The sequence below is a fragment of the Gymnoscopelus braueri genome (assembly GCF_963280865.1).
Source record: "Gymnoscopelus braueri genome assembly, chromosome: 20".
Lineage (NCBI taxonomy): Eukaryota > Metazoa > Chordata > Actinopteri > Myctophiformes > Myctophidae > Gymnoscopelus > Gymnoscopelus braueri.
Window position 1 is genome coordinate 25,775,593 of NC_137622.1, and position 1,540 is coordinate 25,777,132.

The 1,540-nt window shown below is 44.2% G+C and overlaps 1 protein-coding gene across 1 annotated transcript; it reads left to right on the top strand.

The window, feature by feature from the left end:
* Nucleotides 1–972: 972 nt before the first annotated feature.
* On the top strand, nucleotides 973–1,245 carry LOC308076057 (barrier-to-autointegration factor-like; the record flags this gene model as incomplete). The annotated part of the gene is made up of 1 exon (XM_080416161.1): nucleotides 973–1,245. The coding sequence occupies one exon, from the start codon at nucleotides 973–975 to the stop codon at nucleotides 1,243–1,245; it is 273 nt and encodes a 90-aa protein (XP_080272287.1).
* Nucleotides 1,246–1,540: the final 295 nt, after the last annotated feature.

Sequence of the window (1,540 nt, forward strand, 5' to 3'; positions counted from 1 at the left end):
TTGTGTCTCTGATGTTTCTTGATGCCACAGAACTAAAAGAAAATATATGGTTTAGGCGGAAATTGTGAGAAAAAAAAGGTTATTAAAGGTTTGAAGAGCTCCAGTGACCACTGTACCAAAGGGCTTGAATGAAAGCTCAAAGTGTCCCCTTAAAAATGATACCAAACATAAAATATAAAACATTGTAATATGTCCTGAACGTGAGCCAATACCAAGATATGCACATGTGTCTAAAATGCCATTTTTCAACGGGGGGTGGTAACTTTAGCAGCTGATAACCCCAATTTAGCTGGGCCTCAGGAAGGTCTATCATACAAAAATAATATCTAGGGATGTATAGGAATAAAAAAATCCCAACTAGAATTTGCCATCCCAGGTGGTACCGATATGTGAGATTTTGGGGTTTGGCCCAAGGACTATATTACTTAATTTTGCTGGGGACCCCCTCAAGGACCCCTGGGATTCCCTGGACCCCACTTTGAGAACCACTAGTACAGTATATCCAAACCTTTACCAGGGAACATACAACACAGCATCGGGTGCAATGAAAAACATTAATGTTCATGAGATCACATGTAATGACAAATGTCTGGCCCCACTAAGATTTACATTTTTAGGGTGTTTGTCCGTATGCCTCCCCTATGAATTTCCCCAAAATCTTTCTGTCCGCCTGTAGCTCGCTCCGGTCTGTCCGTGGCTAATGCCGCAAACCACTACACCAGCATCACATTCCTTGTGCCCTCAGCCAGTAGGCCAGGAAGTCAATCTCTGAATATTTGTCACATCTTGTAATTCATTAGCTCAGACCCACCACACAAATTCAATGTAAGTCCATATTTGGGCAAGACATGTCATCATCAATATGACATCCATTTGTGAATAAATTAAGGGCAGCTAATAGGTCGCCACTCACTGGTACTAAGGCGTTGTTACAAAGAAATGCAAGCGATTTACAAACAACTGAAGGCAGTCATGTCGTCAACATCCCAGAAGCACAGAGATTTTGTGGCAGAACCGATGGGGGAAAAATCTGTCATGTCACTAGCAGGCATTGGAGATGCACTTGGGAAAAAACTAGAAGAAAAACACTTTGACAAGGCTTATGTTGTCCTCGGGCAGTTCCTGCTGTTGAAGAAAGATGAGGAGACTTTTCGGGGGTGGCTGAAGGACACATGCGGAGCAAATGTCAAACAGCAAGGTGAATGCTATGGCTGTCTTCAGGAATGGACCGACTCCTTCCTGTAAAGCATTGTTCCTTTTCTTTCCGTCTGCGGCTAATCTTGCAAACCAAGATGACCAATATCTTTGGCAGTGCCATGTTGGCGCTGGCAGCACCAACTTTGTAGGCCAAGTAAATGCCCAAATATTGTTCACATACAGTGACTCACTCCATCTCTGGCCCGCAGAGTGCTGACATTGTGATCCTATGAATGACTCAAAGTTAGCAGGTCTGGAGCTGGTGCTCCATCTGGCGCCACAACTCAGCGTGGACCATCCTGCAACACCAAATCACACCTTACGGAACATCGCCAAGCAGTCT